The sequence below is a fragment of the Salvelinus alpinus genome, chromosome 2 (genome assembly GCF_045679555.1).
Source record: "Salvelinus alpinus chromosome 2, SLU_Salpinus.1, whole genome shotgun sequence".
Lineage (NCBI taxonomy): Eukaryota > Metazoa > Chordata > Actinopteri > Salmoniformes > Salmonidae > Salvelinus > Salvelinus alpinus.
The window spans coordinates 119,083,045-119,107,664 of NC_092087.1; the positions used below are offsets into that span (position 1 = coordinate 119,083,045).

The following is a 24,620-nucleotide window of genomic DNA, read 5'->3' on the forward strand; positions in this document are numbered from 1 at the left end:
GTTAAGGTTAGGTATTAACTGAATGGTTAAGGTTAGGTATTAACTGGATGGTTAAGGTTAGGTATTAACTGAATGGTTAAGGTTAGGTGTTAACTAAATGGTTAAGGTTAGGTATTAACTGAATGGTTAAGGTTAGGTATTAACTAAATGGTTAAGGTTAGGTATTAACTGGATGGTTAAGGTTAGATTTTAACTGAATGGTTAAGGTTAGGTATTAAGGTTAGGTATTAACTGAATGGTTAAGGTTAGGTATTAAGGTTAGGTATTAACTGAATGGTTAAGGTTAGGTATTAAGGTTAGGTATTAACTGAATGGTTAAGGTTAGGTATTAACTGAATGGTTAAGGTTAGGTATTAACTGAATGGTTAAGGTTAGGTATTAACTGATTGGTTAAGGTTAGGTATTAACTGAATGGTTAAGGTCAGGTATTAACTGGATGGTTAAGGTCAGGTATTAACTGAATGGTTAAGGTTAGTTATTAACTGAATGGTTAAGGTTAGGTATTAACTGAATGGTTAAGGTCAGGTATTAACTGGATGGTTAAGGTCAGGTATTAACTGAATGGTTAAGGTTAGTTATTAACTGAATGGTTAAGGTTAGGTATTAACTGGATGGTTAAGGCTAGGTATTAACTGGATGGTTAAGGTTAGGTATTAACTGAATGGTTAAGGTTAGGTATTAACTGAATGGTTAAGGTTAGGTATTAAGTGAATGGTTAAGGTTAGGTATTAACTGAATGGTTAAGGTTAGGTATTAACTAAATGGTTAAGGTTAGGTATTAACTGAGGGGTTAAGGTTAGGTATTAACTAAATGGTTAAGGTTAGGTATTAACTGAATGGTTAAGGTTAGGTATTAACTGGATGGTTAAGGTTAGGTATTAACTGAATGGTTAAGGTTAGGTATTAACTGAATGGTTAAGGTTAGGTATTAACTGGATGGTTAAGGTTAGGTATTACGGTTAGGTATTAACTGAATTGTTAAGGTTAGGTATTAACTGGATGGTTAAGGTTAGGTATTAACTAAATGGTTAAGGTTAGGTATTAACTGAATGGTTAAGGTTAGGTATTAACTGAATGGTTAAGGTTAGGTATTAACTGTATGGTTAAGGTTAGGTATTAACTGAAAGGTTAAGGTTAGGTATTAACTAAATGGTTAAGGTTAGGTATTAACTGAATGGTTAAGGTTAGGTGTTAACTAAATGGTTAAGGTTAGGTATTAACTGAATGGTTAAGGTTAGGTATTAACTAAATGGTTAAGGTTAGGTATTAACTGGATGGTTAAGGTTAGATATTAACTGAATGGTTAAGGTTAGGTATTAAGGTTAGGTATTAACTGAATGGTTAAGGTTAGGTATTAAGGTTAGGTATTAACTGAATGGTTAAGGTTAGGTATTAAGGTTAGGTATTAACTGAATGGTTAAGGTTAGGTATTAACTGAATGGTTAAGGTTAGGTATTAACTGAATGGTTAAGGTTAGGTATTAACTGGATGGTTAAGGTTAGGTATTAACTGGATGGTTAAGGTTAGGTATTAACTGAATGGTTAAGGCTATGTATTAACTGAATGGTTAAGGTTATGTATTAACTGGATGGTTAAGGTTAGGTATTAAGGTTAGGTATTAACTGGATGGTTAAGGTTAGGTATTAACTGAATGGTTAAGGTTATGTATTAACTGGATGGTTAAGGTTATGTATTAACTGGATGGTTAAGGTTAGGTATTAACTGGATGGTTAAGGTTAGGTATTAACTGAATGGTTAAGGTTATGTATTAACTGAATGGTTAAGGTTATGTATTAACTGGATGGTTAAGGTTAGGTATTAAGGTTAGGTATTAACTGGATGGTTAAGGTTAGGTATTAACTGAATGGTTAAGGTTATGTATTAACTGGATGGTTAAGGTTAGGTATTAACTGGATGGTTAAGGTTAGGTATTAACTGATTGGTTAAGGTTAGGTATTAACTGAATGGTTAAGGTTAGGTATTAACTGAATGGTTAAGGTTAGGTATTAACTGAATGGTTAAGGTTAGGTATTAACTGAATGGTTAAGGTTAGGTATTAACTAAATGGTTAAGGTTAGGTATTAACTGAATGGTTAAGGTTAGGTATTAACTGAATGGTTAAGGTCAGGTATTAACTGGATGGTTAAGGTCAGGTATTAACTGAATGGTTAAGGTTAGTTATTAACTGAATGGTTAAGGTTAGGTATTAACTGGATGGTTAAGGTTAGGTATTAACTGGATGGTTAAGGTTAGGTATTAACTGAATGGTTAAGGTTAGGTATTAACTGAATGGTTAAGGTTAGGTATTAAGTGAATGGTTAAGGTTAGGTATTAACTGAATGGTTAAGGTCAGGTATTAACTGAATGGTTAAGGTTAGGTATTAACTGGATGGTTAAGGTTAGGTATTAACTGGATGGTTAAGGTTAGGTATTAACTGAATGGTTAAGGTTAGGTATTAACTGAATGGTTAAGGTTAGGTATTAACTGAATGGTTAAGGTTAGGTATTAACTGAATGGTTAAGGTCAGGTATTAACTGAATGGTTAAGGTTAGGTATTAACTGAATGGTTAAGGTTAGGTATTAACTGGATGGTTAAGGTTAGGTATTAACTGAATGGTTAAGGTTAGGTATTAACTGAATGGTTAAGGTTAGGTATTAACTGAATGGTTAAGGTTAGGTATTAACTGGATGGTTAAGGTTAGGTATTAACTGGATGGTTAAGGTTAGGTATTAACTAAATGGTTAAGGTTAGGTATTAACTGGATGGTTAAGGTTAGGTATTAACTGAATGGTTAAGGTTAGGTATTAACTGAATGGTTAAGGTTAGGTATTAACTGAATGGTTAAGGTTAGGTATTAACTGGATGGTTAAGGTTAGGTATTAACTGAATGGTTAAGGTTAGGTATTAACTGGATGGTTAAGGTTAGGTATTAACTGGATGGTTAAGGTTAGGTATTAACTGAATGGTTAAGGTTATGTATTAACTGAATGGTTAAGGTTATGTATTAACTGGATGGTTAAGGTTAGGTATTAAGGTTAGGTATTAACTGGATGGTTAAGGTTAGGTATTAACTGAATGGTTAAGGTTATGTATTAACTGGATGGTTAAGGTTAGGTATTAACTGGATGGTTAAGGTTAGGTATTAACTGATTGGTTAAGGTTAGGTATTAACTGAATGGTTAAGGTTAGGTATTAACTGAATGGTTAAGGTTAGGTATTAACTGAATGGTTAAGGTTAGGTATTAACTGAATGGTTAAGGTTAGGTATTAACTAAATGGTTAAGGTTAGGTATTAACTGAATGGTTAAGGTTAGGTATTAACTGAATGGTTAAGGTTAGGTATTAAGGTTAGGTATTAACTGGAAGATTAAGGTTAGGTATTAACTAAATGGTTAAGGTTAGGTATTAACTGGATGGTTAAGGTTAGGTATTAACTGAATGGTTAAGGTTAGGTATTAACTGAATGGTTAAGGTTAGGTATTAACTGAATGGTTAAGGTTAGGTATTAAGGTCAGGTATTAACTGAATGGTTAAGGTTAGGTATTAACTGAATGGTTAAGGTTAGGTATTAACTGAATGGTTAAGGTTAGGTATTAACTAAATGGTTAAGGTTAGGTGTTAACTGAATGGTTAAGGTTAGGTATTAACTGAATGGTTAAGGTTAGGTATTAACTGGATGGTTAAGGTTAGGTATTAACTGGATGGTTAAGGTTAGGTATTAACTGAATGGTTAAGGTTATGTATTAACTGAATGGTTAAGGTTATGTATTAACTGGATGGTTAAGGTTAATTATTAAGGTTAGGTATTAACTGGATGGTTAAGGTTAGGTATTAACTGAATGGTTAAGGTTAGGTATTAGCTGAATGGTTAAGGTTAGGTATTTACACGCACACTATCCACCATCCCAGTCCCAACACCCTCGCAAAACCCAAATCTACTTGAAGGAAACAGCGCTCACTGATGCCCCTAGTGGCCGGTTTCACGTCAACTCCCGACATCCTCTGACATGGATGGACGTCAAATACTAACTTGTATCACGGGTGACCAAGCTATGTGTGTGTGTGTAACATACCTCTCAAGACAGATGGAGGACTTGACACGGTTTCTCCCCAAGAGCTCTGTGTGTGTATGTAACATACCTCTCAAGACAGATGGAGGACTTGACACGGTTTCTCCCCAGAGCTCTGTGTGTAACATACCTCTCAAGACAGATGGAGGACTTGACACGGTTTCTCCCCAGAGCTCTGTGTGTGTAACATACCTCTCAAGACAGATGGAGGACTTGACACGGTTTCTCCCCAGAGCTCTGTGTGTGTGTGTAACATACCTCTCAAGACAGATGGAGGACTTGACACGGTTTCTCCCCAGAGCTCTTCTACTGTGTTCAATCTGTAACCATCAAACACACGGTCAGAATAATAGTTGTTTGTTACACCGGTAGTAGTTAGGGTTAGTAGTAGTTCTACCGGTAGTAGTTAGGGTTAGTAGTAGTTCTACCGGTAGTAGTTAGGGTTAGTAGTAGTTCTACCGGTAGTAGTTAGGGTTAGTAGTAGTTCTACCGGTAGTAGTTAGGGTTAGTAGTAGTTCTACCGGTAGTAGTTAGGGTTAGTAGTAGTTCTACCGGTAGTAGTTAGGGTTAGTAGTAGTTCTACCGGTAGTAGTTAGGGTTAGTAGTAGTTCTACCGGTAGTAGTTAGGGTTAGTAGTAGTTCTACCGGTAGTAGTTAGGGTTAGTAGTAGTTCTACCGGTAGTAGTTAGGGTTAGTAGTAGTTCTACCGGTAGTAGTTAGGGTTAGTAGTAGTTCTACCGGTAGTAGTTAGGGTTAGTAGTAGTTCCACCGGTAGTAGTTAGGGTTAGTAGTAGTTCTACCGGTAGTAGTTAGGGTTAGTAGTAGTTCCACCGGTAGTAGTTAGGGTTAGTAGTAGTTCTACCGGTAGTAGAAACAGTATTTGTTATGTTGAGATGTTTACCTCTCTCTTGTAGTGGTCAGTGTTCTGGTCTGGAGAGAGGAGGAGGAGGAGACAGTGAGAGGGGGAGGAGGAGACAGTGAGAGGAGGAGGAGAGTTAGAGGAGGAGGAGGAGACAGTTAGAGGAGGAGGAGAGTTAGAGGAGGAGGAGGAGACAGTTAGAGGAGGAGGAGGAGACAGTGGGAGGAGGAGACAGTGGGAGGAGGAGGAGGAGACAGTGGGAGGAGGAGGAGACAGTGGGAGGAGGAGGAGGAGACAGTGGGAGGAGGAGGAGGAGACAGTGGGAGGAGGAGGAGGAGACAGTGAGAGGAGGAGGAGAGTTAGAGGAGGAGGAGGAGACAGTTAGAGGAGGAGGAGAGTTAGAGGAGGAGGAGGAGACAGTTAGAGGAGGAGGAGGAGACAGTGGGAGGGGGAGGAGGAGACAGTGAGAGGAGGAGGAGAGTTAGAGGAGGAGGAGGAGACAGTTAGAGGAGGAGGAGAGTTAGAGGAGGAGGAGGAGACAGTTAGAGGAGGAGGAGGAGACAGTGGGAGGAGGAGACAGTGGGAGGAGGAGGAGGAGACAGTGGGAGGAGGAGGAGACAGTGGGAGGAGGAGGAGGAGACAGTGGGAGGAGGAGGAGGAGACAGTGGGAGGAGGAGGAGGAGACAGTGGGAGGAGGAGGAGGAGACAGTGAGAGGAGGAGGAGAGTTAGAGGAGGAGGAGGAGACAGTTAGAGGAGGAGGAGAGTTAGAGGAGGAGGAGGAGACAGTTAGAGGAGGAGGAGGAGACAGTGGGAGGAGGAGACAGTGGGAGGAGGAGGAGGAGACAGTGGGAGGAGGAGGAGAGTTAGAGGAGGAGGAGGAGACAGTTAGAGGAGGAGGAGGAGACAGTGAGAGGAGGAGGAGGAGACAGTGAGAGGAGGAGGAGGAGACAGTGAGAGGAGGAGGAGGAGACAGTGAGAGGGGGAGGAGGAGACAGTGAGAGGAGGAGGAGGAGACAGTTAGAGGAGGAGGAGGAGACAGTGAGAGGAGGAGGAGGAGACAGTGAGAGGAGGAGGAGGAGACAGTGAGAGGGGGAGGAGGAGACAGTGAGAGGAGGAGGAGAGTTAGAGGAGGAGGAGACAGTTAGAGGAGGAGGAGGAGACAGTGGGAGGAGGAGGAGGAGGAGACAGTGGGAGGAGGAGGAGGAGACAGTGGGAGGAGGAGGAGGAGACAGTGAGAGGAGGAGGAGGAGGAGGAGACAGTGAGAGGAGGAGGAGGAGACAGTGAGAGGAGGAGGAGGAGACAGTGAGAGGAGGAGGAGGAGACAGTGAGAGGGGGAGGAGGAGACAGTAAGAGGGAGGAGGAGACAGTGGGAGGAGGAGGAGGAGACAGTTAGAGGAGGAGGAGGAGACAGTGGGAGGAGGAGGAGGAGACAGTTAGAGGAGGAGGAGGAGACAGTTAGAGGAGGAGGAGGAGACAGTGAGAGGAGGAGGAGGAGACAGTGAGAGGAGGAGGAGGAGACAGTGAGAGGAGGAGGAGAGTTAGAGGAGGAGGAGGAGACAGTTAGAGGAGGAGGAGGAGACAGTTAGAGGAGGAGGAGGAGACATTGGGAGGAGGAGGAGACAGTGAGAGGAGGAGGAGGAGAGTGAGAGGAGGAGGAGGAGACAGTGGGAGGAAAGTGAGAGGGGGAGGAGGAGACAGTGAGAGGGGGAGGAGGAGACAGTGAGAGGAGGAGGAGACAGTTAGAGGAGGAGGAGGAGACAGTGAGAGGAGGAGGAGGAGACAGTGAGAGGAGGAGGAGGAGACAGTGAGAGGAGGAGGAGACAGTTAGAGGAGGAGGAGGAGACAGTGAGAGGGGGAGGAGGAGACAGTGGGAGGAGGAGGAGGAGACAGTGAGAGGAGGAGGAGGAGAGTGAGAGGAGGAGGAGGAGACAGTGGGAGGAGGAGGAGGAGACAGTGAGAGGGGGAGGAGGAGACAGTGAGAGGGGGAGGAGGAGACAGTTAGAGGAGGAGGAGGAGGAGGCAGTGAGAGGAGGAGGAGGAGACAGTGAGAGGGGGGAGGAGGAGAGTGAGAGGAGGAGGAGGAGACAGTGGGAGGAGGAGGAGGAGACAGTTAGAGGAGGAGGAGACAGTTAGAGGAGGAGGAGGAGGAGAGTGAGAGGAGCAGGAGGAGACAGTGAGAGGGGGGAGGAGGAGACAGTGGGAGGAGGAGGAGGAGACAGTGAGAGGGGGGAGGAGGAGACAGTGGGAGGAGGAGGAGGAGACAGTGGGAGGAGGAGGAGGAGGAGAGAGAGGAGGAGGAGGAGACAGTGAGAGGGGGGAGGAGGAGACAGTGAGAGGGGGGAGGAGGAGAGAGTCTTTAGTGAGTACTCATAATAAACACATTGGGGTTGTCATTTGTAAGTACAGTTGGTGTTACTATGGTGACGAGGTGTTTGTTCTCTGTTAGAAACACTTACTATGGACCTCGCGTGCAGCACCAGAAAGACATAGAGAGTGTGAGGGATATAAAGGAGAAGGACAGAGACAGAGAGAGATGGAGAGAGAAGAGAGGAGAGAAAAGGGGATAGAGAGACATGGAGAGATAGAGAGGGGGAGAGAGGAGAGTGATATGGAAAGAGGAGAGAGAAACGGGGAGAGAGGAGAGAGAGATGGAGAGATGGAGAAAGAAAGATGGAGATAGAGAGACATGGAGATAGGAGAAAGAGAGAGAGAGAAATGGAGAGAGGAGAGAGAGCGATAGAGAGAGAGAAAGTGAGAGAGAAGGACAGAGAGAAGGAGAGAATTTAGTTTTATTACTGAGCAACGTGTTTCAGGGTGGTTATTGAGGTCAGGGGTTCCAGGTTACTGACCAGTGCGACTCGGGAGCTGAGGACGTTGCATCTCTCAGGTCCCAGATCCAACACGTCAAACGCCCCCGGCTGCAACACACACACACACTTTATTTTATATATTTTATTTCACCTTTATTTAACCAGGTAGGCCAGTTAAGAACAAGTACTCATTTATAACTGCGACCTGGCCAAGATAAAGCAAAGCAGTGCGAGAGAGGATCTAGATTGCCTAGCTGATTTGTAGGGGTCCAGATTGTCTAGCTGATTTGTAGGGATCCAGATTGCCTAGCCCAGCTGATTTGTAGGGGTCCAGATTGTCTAGTCCAGCTGATTTGTAGGGGTCCAGATTGTCTAGCCCAGCTGATTTGTAGGGTCCAGATTGTCCAGCTGATTTGTAGGGGTCCAGATTGTCTAGCCCAGCTGATTTGTAGTGATCCAGATTTTCCAGCTGATTTGTAGGGGTCCAGATTGTCCAGCTGATTTGTAGGGGTCCAGATTGTCTAGCTGATTTGTAGGGGTCCAGATTGTCCAGCTGATTTGTAGGGGTCCAGATTGTCTAGCCCAGCTGATTTGTAGGGGTCCAGATTGTCTAGCCCAGCTGATTTGTAGGGGTACAGGTTGTCCAGCTGATTTGTAGGGGTCCAGATTGTCTAGCCCAGCTGATTTGTAGGGATCCAGATTGTCTAGCCCAGCTGATTTGTAGGGTCCAGATTGTCTAGCCCAGCTGATTTGTAGGGATCCAGATTGTCCAGCTGATTTGTAGGGATCCAGTTTGTCTAGCCCAGCTGATTTGTAGGGGTACAGGTTGTCCAGCTGATTTGTAGGGGTCCAGATTGTCTAGCCCAGCTGATTTGTAGGGATCCAGATTGTCTAGCCCAGCTGATTTGTAGGGTCCAGATTGTCTAGCCCAGCTGATTTGTAGGGATCCAGATTGTCCAGCTGATTTGTAGGGATCCAGTTTGTCTAGCTGATTTGTAGGGGTCCAGATTGTCTAGCTGATTTGTAGGGGTCCAGATTGTCCAGCTGATTTGTAGGGATCCAGATTGTCTAGCCCAGCTGATTTGTAGGGTCCAGATTGTCTAGCTGATTTGTAGGGGTCCAGATTGTCTAGCTGATTTGTAGGGGTCCAGATTGTCTAGCCCAGCTGATTTGTAGGGGTCCAGATGGTCCAGCTGATTTGTAGGGGTCCAGATTGTCCAGCTGATTTGTAGGGGTCAAGATTGTCTAGCTGATTTGTAGGGGTCCAGATTGTCTAGCTGATTTGTAGGGGTCCAGATTGTCTAGCTGATTTGTAGGGGTCCAGATTGTCCAGCTGATTTGTAGGGGTCCAGATTGTCTAGCTGATTTGTAGGGGTCCAGATTGTCCAGCTGATTTGTAGGGGTCCAGATAGCCCAGCTGATTTGTAGGGGTCCAGATTGTCTAGCCCAGCTGATTTGTAGGGGTCCAGATTGTCTAGCCCAGCTGATTTGTAGGGGACCAGATTGTCCAGCCCAGCTTATTTGTAGGGGTCCAGATTGTCCAGTCCAGCTGATTTGTAGGGGTCCAGATTTTCCAGTCCAGCTGATTTGTAGGGGTCCAGATTGTCTAGCTGATTTGTAGGGGTCCAGATTGTCCAGTCCAGCTGATTTGTGGGGGTCCAGATTGTCCAGCTGATTTGTAGGGGTCCAGATTGTCCAGTCCAGCTGATTTGTAGGGGTCCAGATTGTCCAGCTGATTTGTAGGGGTCCAGATTGTCTAGCTGATTTGTAGGGGTCCAGATTGTCAAGCTGATTTATTGGGGTCAAGATTGTCTAGCCCAGCTGATTTGTAGGCTTCCAGATTGTCTAGCCCAGCTAATTTGTAGGGATCCAAATTGCCTAGCCCAGCTGATTTGTAGGGATTCAGATAGCCCAGCTGATTTTTAGGGGTCCAGTTAGCCCAGCTGATTTGTAGGGGTCCAGATTGTCTAGCCCAGCTGATTTGTAGGGGTCCAGATTGTCTAGCTGATTTGTAGGGGTCCAGATTGTCCAGCCCAGCTGATTTGTAGGGGTCCAGATAGCCCAGCTGATTTGTAGGGATCCAGATTGTCTAGCCCAGCTGATTTGTAGGGGTACAGATTGTCTAGCCCAGCTGATTTAGGGATCCAGATTGTCTAGCTGATTTGTAGGGGTCCAGATAGCCCAGCTGATTTGTAGGGGTCAAGATTGTCTAGCTGATTTGTAGGGGTCCAGATTGTCTAGCTGATTTGTAGGGGTCAAGATTGTCTAGCTGATTTGTAGGGGTCCAGATTGTCTAGCTAATTTGTAGGGGTCCAGATTGTCTAGCCCATCTGATTTGTAGGGGTCAAAATTGTCTAGCCCAGCTGATTTGTAGGGGTCCAGATTGTCTAGCCCAGCTGATTTGTAGGGGTCCAGATTGTCTAGCCCAGCTGATTTGTAGGGGTCCAGATTGTCCAGCTGATTTGTAGGGATCCAGATTGTCCAGCTGATTTGTAGGGATCCAGATTCTGCAGCTCTTTCAGAACATCAGCTGTCTGGATTTGGGTGAAGGAGAAGCAGGGGGGGCCTTGGGCTAGTTGCAGCAGGGGGTGCAGAGCTGTTGGCCGGGGTAGGGGTAGCCAGGTGCAAGCATGGTTATTGAAGCAATGCTTATTGAAATGATCGATTATCGTAGATTTATCGGTGGTGACAGTGTTTCCTAGCCTCAGTGCAGTGTACAGCTGGGAGGAGGTGCTCTTATTCTCCATGGATTTTACAGTGTCCCAAAACCTTTTGGAATTAGTGCTACAGGATGCACATTTCTGTTTGAAAAAGCTAGCTGGACTGGAGTTGCAATCTACTGCAGAGATAGCCTGCAAAGTTCTGTCATACTTTCCAGGTCTATGCCCAAACAGTTCGAACTTCTAATTTTAAAAATTAATCTCTCCAGAAATAAGTCTCTCACTGTTGCCGCCTGCTACCGACCCCCCTCAGCTCCCAGCTGTGCCCTGGACACCATCTGTGAATTGATCGCTCCCCATCTAGCTTCAGAGTTTGTTCTGTTAGGTGACCTAAACTGGGATATGCTTAACACCCCGGCAGTCCTACAATCCAAGCTTGATGCCCTCAATCTCACACAAATCATCAAGGAACCCACCAGGTACAACCCTAAATCCGTAAACATGGGCACCCTAATAGACATTATCCTGACCAACCTGCCCTCCAAATACACCTCTGCTGTCTTCAATCAAGATCTCAGCGATCACTGCCTCATTGCCTGTATCCGCCACGGGTCCGCGGTCAAACGACCACCCCTCATCACTGTCAAACGCTCCCTAAAACACTTCTGCGAGCAGGCCTTTCTAATCGACCTGGCCCGGGTACCCTGGAAGGATATTGACCTCATCCCGTCAGTTGAGGATGCCTGGTCATTCTTTAAAAGTTACTTCCTCACCATATTAGACAAGCATGCTCCGTTCAAAAAATGCAGAACCAAGAACAGATATAGCCCTTGGTTCACTCCAGACCTGACTGCCCTCGACCAGCACAAAAACATCCTGTGGCGAACTGCAATAGCATCGAAGAGCCCCCGCGATATGCAACTGTTCAGGGAAGTCAGGAACCAATACACGCAGTCAGTCAGGAAAGCAAAGGCCAGCTTTTTCAAGCAGAAATTTGCATCCTGTAGCTCTAACTCCAAAAAGTTCTGGGATACTGTAAAGTCCATGGAAAACAAGAGCACCTCCTCCCAGCTGCCCACTGCACTGAGGCTAGGTAACACGGTCACCACTGATAAGTCCGTGATAATCGAAAACTTCAACAAACATTTCTCAATGGCTGGCCATGCCTTCCTCCTGGCGACTCCAACCTTGGCCAACAGCCCCGCCCCCCCCGCTGCTACTCGCCCAAGCCTCCCCAGCTTCTCCTTTACCCATATCCAGATAGCAGATGTTCTGAAAGAGCTGGAAAACCTGGACCCATACAAATCAGCTGGGCTTGACAATCTGGACCCCCTATTTCTGAAACTGTCCGCCGCCATTGTCGCACCCCCTATTACCAGCCTGTTCAACCTCTCCTTCGTATCATCTGAGATCCCCAAGGATTGGAAAGCTGCCGCGGTCATCCCCCTCTTCAAAGGGGGAGACACCCTGGACCCAAACTGTTACAGACCTATATCCATCCTGCCCTGCCTATCTAAGGTCTTCGAAAGCCAAGTCAACAAACAGATCACTGACCATCTCGAATCCCACCGTACCTTCTCCGCTGTGCAATCCGGTTTCCGAGCCGGTCACGGGTGCACCTCAGCCACGCTCAAGGTACTAAACGATATCATAACCGCCATCGATAAAAGACATTACTGTGCAGCCGTCTTCATCGACCTGGCCAAGGCTTTCGACTCTGTCAATCACCATATTCTTATCGGCAGACTCAGTAGCCTCGGTTTTTCTAATGACTGCCTTGCCTGGTTCACCAACTACTTTGCAGACAGAGTTCAGTGTGTCAAATCGGAGGGCATGTTGTCCGGTCCTCTGGCAGTCTCTATGGGGGTACCACAGGGTTCAATTCTCGGGCCGACTCTTTTCTCTGTATACATCAATGATGTTGCTCTTGCTGCGGGCGATTCCCTGATCCACCTCTACGCAGACGACACCATTCTATATACTTCCGGCCCTTCCTTGGACACTGTGCTATCTAACCTCCAAACGAGCTTCAATGCCATACAACACTCCTTCCGTGGCCTCCAACTGCTCTTAAACGCTAGTAAAACCAAATGCATGCTTTTCAACCGTTCGCTGCCTGCACCCGCACGCCCGACTAGCATCACCACCCTGGACGGTTCTGACCTAGAATATGTGGACATCTATAAGTACCTAGGTGTCTGGCTAGACTGCAAACTCTCCTTCCAGACTCATATCAAACATCTCCAATCCAAAATCAAATCAAGAATCGGCTTTCTATTCCGCAACAAAGCCTCCTTCACTCACGCCGCCAAACTTACCCTAGTAAAACTGACTATCCTACCGATCCTCGACTTCGGCGATGTCATCTACAAAATAGCTTCCAATACTCTACTCAGCAAACTGGATGCAGTTTATCACAGTGCCATTCGTTTTGTTACTAAAGCACCTTATACGACCCACCACTGCGACCTGTATGCCCTAGTCGGCTGGCCCTCGCTACATGTTCGTCGTCAGACCCACTGGCTCCAGGTCATCTACAAGGCTATGCTAGGTAAAGTGCCGCCTTATCTCAGTTCACTGGTCACGATGGCTACACCCACCCGCAGCACGCGCTCCAGCAGGTGTATCTCACTGATCATCCCTAAAGCCAAAACCTCATTTGGACGCCTTTCCTTCCAGTTCTCTGCTGCCTGCGACTGGAACGAATTGCAAAAATCTCTGAAGTTGGAGACTTTTATCTCCCTCAACAACTTTAAAAATCTGCTATCCGAGCAGCTAACCGATCGCTGCAGCTGTACATAGTCCATCTGTAAACTACCCACCCAATTTACCTACCTCACCCCCCATACTGCTTTTATTTATTTACTTTTCTGCTCTTTTGCACACCAGTATCTCTTCTTGCACATGATCATCTGATGATTTATCACTCCAGTGTTAATCTGCTAAATTGTAATTATTCGATTTATTGCCTACCTCATGCCGTTTGCACACATTGTATATAGATTCTCTTTTTTTTTCTACCATGTTATTGACTTGTTTATTGTTTACTCCATGTGTAACTCTGTGTTGTCTGTTCACACTGCTATGCTTTATCTTGGCCAGGTCGCAGTTGCAAATGAGAATTTGTTCTCAACTAGCCTACCTGGTTAAATAAAAAATTTTTTTTTTTCCTAACTGCCTGTGTATATTTGTTCCTGACTTCCCTGAAAAGTTGCATATCGCGGGGGTTATTTGATGTTAATGCAGAATGCCACAGGATGTTTTTGTGCTGGTCAAGGGCAGTCAAGTCTGGAGTGAACCAAGGACTATATCTGTTCCTGGTTCTACATTTTTCGAATGGGGCATGCTTATTTAAGATTTATTTAAGAAAGTTTCAAAGAGCAAATAAGCATCGCCTACTGACGGGATGAGGTCAATATCTTTACAGGATACCCAGGTCGATTAGAAAGGCTTGCTCGCTGAAGTGTTTTAGGGAGCGTTTTGACAGTGATGAGGGATGGTCGATTGACCGCGGACCCATTACGGACGCAGGCAATGAGGCAGTGATCGCTGAGATCCTGGTTGAAGACAGTGAAGGTGTATTTAGAGGGCAAGTTGTTCAGGATGGTATCTAAGAGGGTGCCCATGGTTACGGATTTAGGGTTGTACCTGGTAGGTTCCTTGATGATTTAGGTCATCTAACAGTACGAACTCTGAAGATAGATGGGGAGCAATCAATTCACATATGGTGTCCAAGGGGCACAGCTGGGGGCTGAAGGGGGTCTATAACAAGCGGCAACGGTGAGAGACTTGCTCTGGAAAGGTGGATTTTGTTTGGATAGCATGACAGAACTCTGCAGGTTGTCTCTGCAGTTGATGGCCACAGACCTGGATAGCATGACAGAACTCTGCAGGTTGTCTCTGCAGTTGATCGCCACAGACTTGGATAGCATGACAGAACTCTGCAGGTTGTCTCTGCAGTTGTTTGGCCACAGACCTGGATAGCATGACAGAACTCTGCAGGTTGTCTCTGCAGTTGATTGCAACTCCAACCCCTTTGGCAGTTCCATCTTGATGGAAAATGTTGTATTTAGAGATGGTAATTTCAAGATTTTTGGTGGCCTTCCTAAACCAGGATTCAGACACAGCTAGGACGTCCGAGTTGGCAGAGTGTGCTAAAGCAGTGAGTAAAACAAACTTTGGGAGGAGGCTTCTAATGTTAACATGCATGAAACCAAGGCTTTTACGGTTACAGAAGTCAACAAATGAGAGCACCTGGGGAGTGGGAGTGGTGCTGGGGGCTGCAGGGCCTGGGTTAACCTCTACATCACCAGAGGAACAGAGGAGGAGTAGGATAAGGGTACGGCTAAAGGCTATAAGAACTGGTCGTCTAGTGCGTTCGGAACATTTGATTTGATTTGATTTTGATTTGAACAGAGAGTAAGAAGCATATTTCTGGGCGAGGAAGAATAGATTTGAGGCATAATGTACAGACAAGGGTATGGTAGGATGTGAGTACAGTGGAGGTAAACCTAGGCATTGAGTGATGATGAGAGAGGTTTTGTCTCTAGAGGCACCATTTAAGCCAGGTGAGGTCACCGCATGTGTGAGGAGTGGAACAAAATGAGCAGGGCTGGAGGCTCTACAGTGAAATAAGACAATACTCACTAACCAAAACAGCAATAGACAAGGCAAATTGACATTAGGGAGAGGCATGTGTAGCCGAGTGATCATAGGGTCCAGTGAGTAGCACTAGATGAGTCAGGGAGCCAATTCAGTAGTGCTACTACGCTAGGCAAGCTGGAGACACGGCGATTCAGACAGCTAGCGGGCCAGGGCTAGCAGATGGACCTCTGGGGACGTCGCAATGGAAGAGCCTATCGAAACCACCTCGGACGGTTACGTCGGCAGACCAGTCGTGATGGATCGGCGGCGTGTCGACAGTAAAGGGTCCAGGCCAATTGGCAAACGAGGTTTTGTAGCCCAAGAATTGTCTGATGGAACTCTTCGACTAGCCAGAGGATGGGCCTAGCTCAAGGCTAGCTCCAGGCTAACTGGTGCTTGCTTCGGGACAGAGACGTTAGCCAGGAGTAGCCACTCGGACAGCAGCTAGCTAGCTGCGATGATCTGGTGTCAAGGTTCAGAGATTGCAGTAGGAATCCTGAGATTTGGTAGAGAAAAAGCAGTCCGATATGCTCTGGGTTGATATTGAGCTGTGCAGACTAGCAGGAATTGCCCGGGCTGAGGCTGTCTGATGTCCGGGTTAACGGTGATGACCGCTAGCAGTGGCTAACTGACTACTAGCTAGTAGATAGTTAGCTGGTTAGCTCCTGGTGGGGGTTCCAGTTCTTAAGTATAAAGATAGCAGATCCGTACCACATTGGGTGAGGCTGGTTGCAGGAGAATATGTTCAGTCTGTAGATGGAAATTGAGATGAAAAATACATACAATATATATATATATATATACGAAGAAAACGATATATACAGTCGTGGCCAAAAGTTTTGAGAATGACACAAATATTAATTTTCACAAAGTTTGCTGCTTCAGTGTCTAGATATTTTTGTCAGAAGTTACTATGGAATAATGAATTATAATTACAAGCATTTCATAAGCATCAAAGGCTTTTATTGACTATTACATTAAGTTTATGCAAAGAGTCAATATTTGCAGTGTTGACCCTTCTTTTTCAAGACCTCTGCAATCCGCCCTGGCATGCTGTCAATTAACTTCTGGGCTACATCCTGACTGATGGCAGCCCATTCTTGCATAATCGATGCTTGGAGTTTGTCTGAATTTGTGGGTTTTTGTTTGTCCACCCGCCTCTTGAGGATTGACCACAAGTTCTCAATGAGATTAAGGTCTGGGGAGTTTCCTGGCCATGGACCCAAAATATCGATGTTTAGTTCCCCGAGCCACTTAGTTATCACTTTTGCCTTATGGCAAGGTGCTCCATCATGCTGGAAAAGGCATTGTTCGTCACCAAACTGTTGCTGGATGGTTGGGGGAAGTTGCTCTCGGAGGATGTGTTGGTACCATTCTTTATTCATGGCTGTGTTCTTAGGCAAAATTGTGAGTGAGCCCACTCCCTTGGCTGAGAAGCAACCCCACACATGAATAGTCTCAGGATGCTTTACTGTTGGCATGACACAGGACTGATGGTAGCGCTCACCTTGTCTTCTCCGGACAAGCTTTTTTCCGGATGCCCCAAACAATCGGAAAAGGGATTAATCAGAGAAAATGACTTTACCCCAGTCCTCAGCAGTCTGATCCCTGTACCTTTTGCAGAATATCAGTCTGTCCCTGATGTTTTTCCTGGAGAGAAGTGGCTTCTTTGCTGCCCTTCTTGACACCAGGCCATCCTCCAAAAGTCTTCGCCTCACTGTGCGTGCAGCACCTGCCTGCTGCCATTCCTGAGCAAGCTCTGTACTGGTGGTGCCCCGATCCCGCAGCTGAATCAACTTCAGGAGACGGTCCTGGTGCTTGCTGGACTTTCTTGGGCGCCCTGAAGATTTCTTCACAACAATTGAACCGCTCTCCTTGAAGTTCTTGATGATCCAATAAATGGTTGATTAAGGTGCAATCTTACTGGCAGCAATATCCTTGCCTGTGAAGCCCTTTTTGTGCAAAGCAATGATGACGGCACGTGTTTCTTTACAGGTAACCATGGTTGACAGAGGAAGAACAATGATTCCAAGCACCACCCTCCTTTTGAAGCTTCCAGTCTGTTTTTCGAACTCAATCAGCATGACAGAGTGATATCCAGCCTTGTCCTCGTCAACACTCACACCTGTGTTAACGAGAGAATCACTGACATGATGTCAGCTGGTCCTTTTGTGGCAGGGCTGAAATGCAGTGGAAATGTTTTTTGGAGGGATTCAGTTCATTTGCATGGCAAAGAGGGACTTTGCATTCATCTGATCACTCTTCATAACATTCTGGAGTATTTGCAAATTGCTATCATACAAACTGAGGCAGCAGACTTTGTGAAAATGAATATTTGTGTCATTCTCAAAACCTTTGGCCACGGCTGTACACGGGATGGGACAAGACAAAAACAGAAGTCCGACTGCTACGCCATCTTGGTCAGCTGACACACACACACACAGTCAGCTCTGAGGGAGTGTAAGCACTTAGCCCTGCTCATGTTTTCCACTCTATTTCCTCCATTCTCTCTCTCTCTCCTCTCCCTCTATTCTCTCTCCTCTTCACTCTTCTGTTCCTCCACTCCTCCTCTTTAATTCATGAGAATTAAGGAACAGAAGAGAGAGTGCACCCTCCCCTCCACTCTCTCCTCCTATCCCTCTCACCCTCTCTCCCCTCATCTCCCTCCCCTCCACTCTCTCCTCCTCTCCCTCTCACCATCTCTCCCCTCATCTCCCTCCCCTCCTCTCCCTCTCACCCTCTCTCCTCCTACAATATTGGTAGTAGTAGTCATAGTTGTATTATAGTAGTAGTCTAGTAGTAGTCTAGTAGTAATATAGTAGTAATATCGGTAGTAGTAGGCATAGTTGTATTATAGTAGTAGTATAGTAGTAGTCTAGTAGTAGTCTAGTAGTAGCAGCAGTAGTAATAATTATTATAGTAGTAGTAGTAGTAGTCATAGTTGTATTATAGTAGTAGTCTAGTAGTAGTCTAGTAGTAGCAGTAGTAGTAATAATTATTATAGTAGTAGTAGTAGTAGTTGTATTATAGTAGTAGTCTAGTAGTAGTCTAGTAGTAATATAGTAGTAATATCGGTAGTAGTAGTCATAGTTGTATTATAGTAGTAGTGGTCTAGTAGTAGTAGCAGCAGTAGTAGTAATAATTATTATAGTAGTAGTAGTTGTATTATAGTAGTAGTCTAGTAGTAATATAGTAGTAATATCGGTATAGTAGTTATAGTTGTATTATAGTTGTAGTATAGTAGTAGTCTAGTAGTAGTCTAGTAGTAGCAGCAGTAGTAATACATTTACATTTAAGTCATTTAGCAGACGCTCTTATCCAGAGCGACTTACAAATTGGAAAGTTCATACATATTCATCCTGGTCCCCCCGTGGGGAATGAACCCACAACCCTGGCGTTGCAAGCGCCATGCTCTACCAACTGAGCCACACGGGACCACAATAATTATTATAGTAGTAGTAGTAGTAGTCATAGTTGTATTATAGTAGTAGTCTAGTAGTAGTCTAGTAGTAGCAGTAGTAGTAATAATTATTATAGTAGTAGTAGTAGTAGTAGTTGTATTATAGTAGTAGTCTAGTAGTAGTCTAGTAGTAGCAGTAGTAGTAATAATTATTATAGTAGTAGTAGTAGTAGTAGTAGTAGTAGTAGTAGTAGTAGTTGTATTATAGTAGTAGTCTAGTAGTAGTCTAGTAGTAATATAGTAGTAATATCGGTAGTAGTAGTCATAGTTGTATTATAGTAGTAGTGTAGTAGTAGTCTAGTAGTAGTAGCAGCAGTAGTAGTAATAATTATTATAGTAGTAGTAGTAGTAGTTGTATTATAGTAGTAGTCTAGTAGTAATATAGTAGTAATATCGGTATAGTAGTTATAGTTGTATTATAGTTGTATTATAGTAGTAGTCTAGTAGTAGTCATAGTTGTATTATAGTCGTAGTATAGTAGTAGCAGTAGTAGTAATAATTATTATAGTAGTAGTAGTAGTAGTAGTTGTATTATAGTAGTAGTCTAGTAGTAATATAGTAGTAATATCGGTATAGTAGTCATAGTTGTATTATAGTCGTAGTATAGTAGTAGTCTAGTAGTAGTCTAGTAGTAGCAGTAGTAGTAATAATTATTATAGTAGTAGTAGTAGTAGTAGTAGTAGTTGTATTGTAGTAGTAGTCTAGTAGTAGTCTAGTAGTAATATAGTAGTAATATCGGTTGTAGTAGTCATAGTTGTATTATAGTAGTAGTATAGTAGTAGTCTAGTAGTAGTATAGTGGCATATTTACACATGGTTTGTTGGTCAGCCAGTAGGCTTGTAGTAGTAGTCATAGTTGCATTATAGTAGTAGTACAGTAGTAGTATAGTAGTAGTATAGTAGTAATATCAGTAGTAGTAGTCATAGCAGTATAGTAGTAGTCTAGTAGTAATATAGTAGTAGTATAGTAGTAATATAGTAGTAATATCGGTAGTAGTAGTCATAGTTGTATTATAGTAGTAGTATAGTAGTAGTCTAGTAGTAGTATAGTGGCATATTTACACATGGTTTGTTGGTCAGCCAGTAGGCTTGTAGTAGTAGTATAGTAGTAATATAGTAGTAATATCGGTAGTAGTAGTCTAGTAGTAGTATAGTAGTAGTATAGTAGTAATATAGTAGTACTATCGGTAGTAGTAGTCATAGCAGTATAGTAGTAGTCTAGTAGTAGTATAGTGGCATATTTACACATGGTTTGTTGGTCAGCCAGTAGGCTTGTAGTAGTAGTATAGTAGTAATATAGTAGTAATATCGGTAGTAGTAGTCTAGTAGTAGTATAGTAGTAGTATAGTAGTAATATAGTAGTAATATCGGTAGTAGTAGTAGTTGTATTATAGTCGTAGTATAGTGGTAGTCTAGTAGTAGTATAGTAGTAGTAGTTGTATTATAGTAGTAGTCTAGTAGTAGTATAGTAGTAATATAGTAGTAATATCGGTAGTAGTAGTAGTTGTATTATAGTAGTAGTATAGTAGTAGTCTAGTAGTAATATAGTGACATATTTACACATGGTTTGTTGGTCAGCCAGTATGCTTGTAGTAGTAGTTGTATTATAGTAGTAATATAGTAGTAGTATAGTAGTAGTAATATATATTTACACATGGTTTGTTGGTCAACCAGTAGGCTTGCTCCTGGCACTCCAGAACGATACGGTCAGCCTTCTAGTAGTAGTATAGTAGTAGTAGTAGTAGTCATAGTTGTATTATAGTCGTAGTATAGTAGTAGTCTAGTAGTAATATAGTAGTAATATCGGTAGTAGTAGTCATAGTTGTATTATAGTGGTAGTATAGTAGTAGTCTAGTAGTATCATAGTTGTATTATAGTAGTAGTATAGTAGTAATATAGTAGTAGTATAGTGGCATATTTACACATGGTTTGTTGGTCAGCCAGTAGGCTTGTAGTAGTAGTTGTATTATAGTAGTAGTATAGTAGTAGACTAGTAGTAGTACAGTAGTAATATCAATAGTAGTAGTAGTTGTATTATAGTAGTAGTATAGTAGTAGTATAGTGGCATATTTACACATGGTTTGTTGGTCAACCAGTAGGCTTGTAGTAGTAGTTGTATTATAGTAGTAGTATAGTAGAAGTATAGTGGCATATTTACACATGGTTTGTTGGTCAACCAGTAGCCTTGTAGTAGTAGTTGTATTATAGTAGTAGTATAGTAGAAGTATAGTGACATATTTACACATGGTTTGTTGGTCAGCCAGTAGGCTTGTAGTAGTAGTTGTATTATAGTAGTAGTATAGTAGTAATATAGTAGTAGTATAGTGGCATATTTACACATGGTTTGTTGGTCAGCCAGTAGGCTTGTAGTAGTAGTCTAGTAGTAGTATAGTAGTAATATCGGTAGTAGTAGTAGTTGTAGTATAGTAGTAATATAGTAGTAGTATAGTGGCATATTTACACATGGTTTGTTGGTCAGCCAGTAGGCTTGTAGTAGTAGTCTAGTAGTAGTATAGTAGTAATATAGTAGTAATATCGGTAGTAGTAGTAGTAGTTGTAGTATAGTAGTAATATAGTAGTAGTATAGTGACATATTTACACATGGTTTGTTGGTCAGCCAGTAGGCTTGTAGTAGTAGTTGTATTATAGTAGTAGTATAGTAGTAATATAGTAGTAGTATAGTGGCATATTTACATATGGTTTGTTGGTCAGCCAGTAGGCTTGTAGTAGTAGTCTAGTAGTAGTATAGTAGTAATATAGTAGTAATATCGGTAGTAGTAGTAGTTGTAGTATAGTAGTAATATAGTAGTAGTATAGTGGCATATTTACACATGGTTTGTTGGTCAGCCAGTAGGCTTGTAGTAGTAGTTTTATTATAGTAGTAGTATAGTAGAAGTATAGTGGCATATTTACACATGGTTTGTTGGTCAACCAGTAGGCTTGTAGTAGTAGTTGTATTATAGTAGTAGTATAGTAGTAGTATAGTAGTAGTATAGTGGCATATTTACACATGGTTTGTTGGTCAACCAGTAGGCTTGTAGTAGTAGTTGTATTATAGTAGTAGTATAGTAGTAGTATAGTAGTAGTATAGTGGCATATTTACACATGGTTTGTTGGTCAGCCAGTAGGTTTGCTCCTGGCACTCCAGAACGATACGGTCAGCCTTCTAGTAGTAGTATAGTAGTAGTAGTAGTAGTCATAGTTGTATTATAGTCGTAGTATAGTAGTAGTCTAGTAGTAATATAGTAGTAATATCGGTAGTAGTAGTCATAGTTGTATTATAGTGGTAGTATAGTAGTAGTCATAGTGGTATTATAGTAGTAGTCTAGTAGTAGTCTAGTAGTATCATAGTTGTATTATAGTAGTAGTATAGTAGTAATATAGTAGTAGTATAGTGGCATATTTACACATAGTTTGTTGGTCAGCCAGTAGGCTTGTAGTAGTAGTTGTATTATAGTAGTAGTATAGTGGTAGACTAGTAGTAGTATAGTAGTAATATCAATAGTAGTAGTAGTTGTATTATAGTAGTAGTATAGTAGTAGTATAGTGGCATATTTACACATGGTTTGTTGGTCAACCAGTAGGCTTGTAGTAGTAGTTGTATTATAGTAGTAGTATAGTAGAAGTATAGTGGCATATTTACACATGGTTTGTTGGTCAACCAGTAGGCTTGTAGTAGTAGTTGTATTATAGTAGTAGTATAGTAGAAGTATAGTGACATATTTACACATGGTTTGTTGGTCAGCCAGTAGGCTTGTAGTAGTAGTTGTATTATAGTAGTAGTATAGTAGTAATATAGTAGTAGTATAGTGGCATATTTACACATGGTTTGTTGGTCAGCCAGTAGGCTTGTAGTAGTAGTCTAGTAGTAGTATAGTAGTAATATCGGTAGTAGTAGTAGTTGTAGTATAGTAGTAATATAGTAGTAGTATAGTGGCATATTTACACATGGTTTGTTGGTCAGCCAGTAGGCTTGTAGTAGTAGTCTAGTAGTAGTATAGTAGTAATATAGTAGTAATATCGGTAGTAGTAGTAGTTGTAGTATAGTAGTAATATAGTAGTAGTATAGTGACATATTTACACATGGTTTGTTGGTCAGCCAGTAGGCTTGTAGTAGTAGTTGTATTATAGTAGTAGTATAGTAGTAATATAGTAGTAGTATAGTGGCATATTTACACATGGTTTGTTGGTCAGCCAGTAGGCTTGTAGTAGTAGTCTAGTAGTAGTATAGTAGTAATATAGTAGTAATATCGGTAGTAGTAGTAGTTGTAGTATAGTAGTAATATAGTAGTAGTATAGTGGCATATTTACACATGGTTTGTTGGTCAGCCAGTAGGCTTGTAGTAGTAGTTGTATTATAGTAGTAGTATAGTAGAAGTATAGTGGCATATTTACACATGGTTTGTTGGTCAACCAGTAGGCTTGTAGTAGTAGTTGTATTATAGTAGTAGTATAGTAGTAGTATAGTAGTAGTATAGTGGCATATTTACACATGGTTTGTTGGTCAACCAGTAGGCTTGTAGTAGTAGTTGTATTATAGTAGTAGTATAGTAGTAGTATAGTAGTAGTATAGTGGCATATTTACACATGGTTTGTTGGTCAGCCAGTAGGCTTGTAGTAGTAGTTGTATTATAGTAGTAGTATAGTAGTAATATAGTAGTAGTATAGTGGCATATTTACACATGGTTTGTTGGTCAACCAGTAGGCTTGTAGTAGTAGTCTAGTAGTAGTATAGTAGTAGTATAGTGGCATATTTACACATGGTTTGTTGGTCAACCAGTAGGCTTGTAGTAGTAGTTGTATTATAGTAGTAGCATAGTAGTAGTATAGTGGCATATTTACACATGGTTTGTTGGTCAGCCAGTAGGCTTGTAGTAATAGTATAGTGGCATATTTACACATGGTTTGTTGGTCAACCAGTAGGCTTGTAGTAGTAGTTGTATTATAGTAGTAGTATAGTAGTAGTATAGTAGTAGTATAGTGGCATATTTACACATGGTTTGTTGGTCAGCCAGTAGGCTTGTAGTAGTAGTATAGTAGTAATATAGTAGTAGTATAGTGGCATATTTACACATGGTTTGTTGGTCAACCAGTAGGCTTGTAGTAGTAGTTGTATTATAGTAGTAGTATAGTAGTAGTAATATATATTTACACATGGTTTGTTGGTCAACCAGTAGGCTTGTAGTAGTAGTTGTATTATAGTAGTAGTAGTAGTAGTAGTAATATATATTTACACATGGTTTGTTGGTCAGCCAGTAGGCTTGTAGTAGTAGTCTAGTAGTAGTATAGTAGTAGTATAGTGGCATATTTACACATGGTTTGTTGGTCAGCCAGTAGGCTTGTAGTAGTAGTTGTATTATAGTAGTAGTATAGTAGTAGTATAGTAGTAATATATTTACACATGGTTTGTTGGTCAGCCAGTAGGCTTGTAGTAGTAGTTGTATTATAGTAGTAATATAGTAGTAGTATAGTAGTAGTAATATATATTTACACATGGTTTGTTGGTCAGCCAGTAGGCTTGCTCCTGGCACTCCAGAACGATACGGTCAGCCTTCTAGTAGTAGTATAGTAGTAGTAGTAGTAGTCATAGTTGTATTATAGTCGTAGTATAGTAGTAGTCTAGTAGTAATATAGTAGTAATATTGGTAGTAGTAGTAGTCATAGTTGTATTATAGTAGTAGTACAGTAGTAGTATAGTAGTAGTATAGTAGTCATAGTTGTATTATAGTAGTAGTACAGTAGTAGTATAGTAGTAGTATAGTGGCATATTTACACATGGTTTGTTGGTCAACCAGTAGGCTTGTAGTAGTAGTTGTATTATAGTAGTAGTATAGTAGTAGTCTAGTAGTAATATAGTGGCATATTTACACATGGTTTGTTGGTCAACCAGTAGGCTTGTAGTTGTATTATAGTAGTAATATAGTAGTAGTATAGTAGTAGTATAGTGGCATATTTACACATGGTTTGTTGGTCAACCAGTAGGCTTGTAGTAGTAGTTGTATTATAGTAGTAGTCTAGTAGTAGTCTAGTAGTAATATAGTGGCATATTTACACATGGTTTGTTGGTCAGCCAGTAGGCTTGTAGTAGTAGTTGTTTTATAGTAGTAGTATAGT

General features: G+C 42.2%; 1 protein-coding gene across 1 annotated transcript in view; it reads right to left on the bottom strand.

Moving 5' to 3' along the window:
- Window positions 1-24,620, bottom strand: part of LOC139568468 (regulator of G-protein signaling 11-like) — a 102,984-nt gene that overhangs the window by 38,572 nt on the left and 39,792 nt on the right. The window contains exons 9-11 of the mRNA XM_071390301.1: window positions 7,783-7,851; window positions 4,974-4,997; window positions 4,331-4,392 (exon numbers count right to left, since the gene is read on the bottom strand). Coding sequence (XP_071246402.1) covers window positions 4,331-4,392; window positions 4,974-4,997; window positions 7,783-7,851 — 155 coding nt within the window. The remainder of the gene's footprint in view (window positions 1-4,330; window positions 4,393-4,973; window positions 4,998-7,782; window positions 7,852-24,620) is intronic.